At 36.1% G+C, this 3,226-nt stretch overlaps 1 protein-coding gene across 7 annotated transcripts in view; it reads right to left on the reverse strand.

The window, feature by feature from the left end:
- Positions 1–3,226, reverse strand: part of srgap1a (SLIT-ROBO Rho GTPase activating protein 1a) — a 96,942-nt gene that overhangs the window by 42,308 nt on the left and 51,408 nt on the right. For all 7 annotated transcript variants that reach the window (XM_014016545.1, XM_014016547.1, XM_014016546.1 and 4 more), the window contains exons 7-8: positions 2,132–2,353; positions 1,614–1,715 (exon numbers count right to left, since the gene is read on the reverse strand). In XM_014016545.1, the coding sequence (XP_013871999.1) occupies positions 1,614–1,715; positions 2,132–2,353 (324 nt within the window). The remainder of the gene's footprint in view (positions 1–1,613; positions 1,716–2,131; positions 2,354–3,226) is intronic.

Raw genomic sequence — 3,226 nt, forward strand, 5'->3', positions numbered from 1 at the left:
GCTCCGTCTGTGTTAAAATATATTTTTAAGAATTTACAAAACTAAACAGCCTACAGAATTTTTACAGTCTTTATTTTACAGTTAAAATAAATGTTTATCAAATAAAGTCTAAAGTTACAACTAATCGTGAATCCCTTTAAACTATTCTTGAACCAGTTTTGCAGTTTGCCAGAGAGCTTCACACAGCGGGAAGGCAGCACTGCTGTGAAGAGGCGTTTGTGGTCAGTAGACATGTTTAGCTGTAAAATTGACATAAACATAAATGGCAGGAAACAGCATTTGTTTGCTCCTCTGCTGTCATCTCCTCCTTTTTAGAAATGACCCACATGCAACCAAACATCCAGTAGAGGTAAAAGAAAGCCTGGACGTATGCATCACTGAGCTTTGGACACCTCTGCTTTTCTTGGACCACTTCGCATGCATTCGTCCTATAAGGTACATTTTCTTATTTCTGCTGCTTCAAACACATCAAATCCAAGAAGAGGGTGTTAACTTGCCATCTTTCACATCCCACAAAGGTAACAAGATGATCAGTGTTTAAAATGTTGCTGCTGATTGGTATGTAACTGAGAATTACTGTTGATGCTATTTCAGACATCCTCCTCAATCAGTATTTCTATACTACTTTTTAAAACCTGTTTTAAATTCARTTAAACACAGCTGTTGCTTCACATTAAGAGGATTTAACTGACGAAGCAAAATTTATTCATCACTGAGAAGAAACACTGAAAAAGATCATGTTTTGGCTGCATTTTTTATTACAATAGAGTGTAACAGGTCATTCTTAATTGTGTCGTTTGTTTGATTCTATCAAAAAATCTGGAGTATGACAGTTTAAACTGTCTTTAATTGTTGGTACARCAGATCTTGTTCAGTTCTTCTTATATTTGACATGTTGGTGTTATATTTTTAAGAACGGTGAGTGACGAGTTCCCGTGTGTTTGTAGAAGGTTTAAAGAGAAGCAACGCAGGGAGCAAAATGTGCAGAAAAGCAGCCAGAGTTCAGAGAGAGGAAACAGGTCTGACAGATATAACAAAACAACCTGATGGATGTGAGCACAAACTGTGAAGCAGCAGTAGTCAAGGCTTTTCTTCTCTCTTTCCTCCCAACAACAAACGTCAAGTCACTTTAGCATGCTGCAAATGCTTGAAACTTCATTTTACTTTATGCACTTTTATTGTTAAAGAACAGCCTGGGGCAGATTCGCAAAAAAAAAAAAAGGTAGCAGTGAACGCTGTTAGTGGGAGAAAAAACATTGAAACACACAACGCGTAAATGTGCGTGTCTGTGAACTTGAATCTTCAGAAATTTACAGCAACTATTTTCTTTTCCACCTCAGGGGAGTTTTACTAAAAGTTAACTTTCTTCAGCAAATTTAAGCTCTTACTATCGCCCTCCTCTAACAAGTCCAAACTTCCAGTCAACAAGAAGCATGTTTAACACGTCTAAACCTTCATGAACCACAAATTTCTGGATTGTTCCTATAAAAAAGTGTGTGTGTGTGTGTGTGTGTGTGTGTGTGTGTGTGTGTGTGTGTGTGTGTGTGTGNTGTGTGTGTGTGTGTGTGTGTGTGTGTGTGTGTGTGTGTGTGTGTGTGTGAGGGGGGTGTTACCTCTTCATTTTCAATCTTTAGAGTAGCCAAGCGGGACTGCAGCTGCTGGAACCTCAGGATCAGCTCCCCATTCACGGGTGGCTGTAAAGAGATCTGACTCACCTAAAAAATGAAATTAAAAAAAACATGCTTCTTAAAATACTGATAACTATTCGAATTCTTTCATTGCAGAACAAACCACAGCAACCTTTGCAAACTAAAGGCAGACAGACATGATATCAGCAAAATGGCAGCCGACCAATAAAACTCTTAACACATGTTGAGCTACTTGACTGCAGGGGAAGAAAAAAAAACACGTAATTCGTCAAATTCTGGGGCCCATAAACGCTGACTGAGCAGCTCAGATACAATAAAAAGCTAAACACTTAATATCGGACCTCATTTCATCRTGTGTAAAACCTTTTCTACAAATTTGAACAATTTCCAGAGTAATAGTAAACAGAAAATAAAACGTATTTTTTTTTCTATAGAACCAGGAAACAGGATCATCTTAGGACCATCATTGCTTTACGACTTACTTCGTCCCCCATGTGAGACTGGAACTCAAATTTGGCTGGGGGGCAGAAGGCTGTGGGGTACATCTCCATAAACCTCTGTCGGTCGCTTCGAGGGTCCAGACTGTCCACTGCGTTCTCGATGATATCCAGACCTTCGTGGCGCGACGTTTCCAGGTTGTACTCTGCTGAAAGGTAGGTCCGCAAGGATCGATTCAGACTCGCATGGTATCCCAAATCACAGCACTGAAAGAAAAAAACAAATCAGTGTCAGGTGGGTTGTCTCTTAAATCCTTTTTAGTGGTTACGTTTTTAATGCTGTTTTGAATGAACTAAAACTATGTCTGTAACTGACAGTATTATTCTAAAGCACAATTACGTTTAAAATAATGAGCATAAATTTTCTATTAGCTAGGATAAAGTAACTGTATTTATATGGAGGACCAAAACTGASGTAATTAGAAATAAAAGCAGAAATATATAAATGGACCAATAAATAAATAAATATACTTAAAAAGAACCAATGAAATCTTAAAAATTGGTGCATTTTAAGTGTATTTATTTATTTATTGGTCTATTTATATATTTCTGCTTTTTTAAATTATGTCAGTTTCAGTCCTCCATATATTTATGCAAGTCAACAAAATAAAATTAATACAGTTCTGTAGAAAAAGAAGAAACTTTTCAGCAAACTCCACAAGTTTTCTAATATGAGTACAGTATTTTTTACCCTGAAACAAAACAAACAAAAAAAACTACAGTTTTGTAATCAGTTATTTCCTCTTATTCAAGTTAATAATAGGTGTGGTTTTCATTGTCTGTCAGGACTTTGCTCATGACAAAAATGCATACTTGAAAAACACATAAGAAATTATTTTATGCCTTTGTTATTTGGTTATTTTAATTTTTTTAAAACTCAAGATCCATGGCTAAAACAAGCTATAGCTTGAATTACTCTTCAAGTCAGATAAGTTATGATTTCAAAGCTTTCAAAGCCTTCAGTATGACATAACCTGTCCTCTTCAGGGTCTATAGAAGATTTTTAACAAACAAGATTTATCTTCATCCCAGGAAAAAACAAATAAAAAAATACATACATCAAACACAAAAATTGAATGA

The sequence above is a fragment of the Austrofundulus limnaeus genome, unplaced genomic scaffold, assembly GCF_001266775.1.
Source record: "Austrofundulus limnaeus strain Quisiro unplaced genomic scaffold, Austrofundulus_limnaeus-1.0 Scaffold147, whole genome shotgun sequence".
In the NCBI taxonomy this organism is placed as follows: Eukaryota; Metazoa; Chordata; class Actinopteri; order Cyprinodontiformes; family Rivulidae; genus Austrofundulus; species Austrofundulus limnaeus.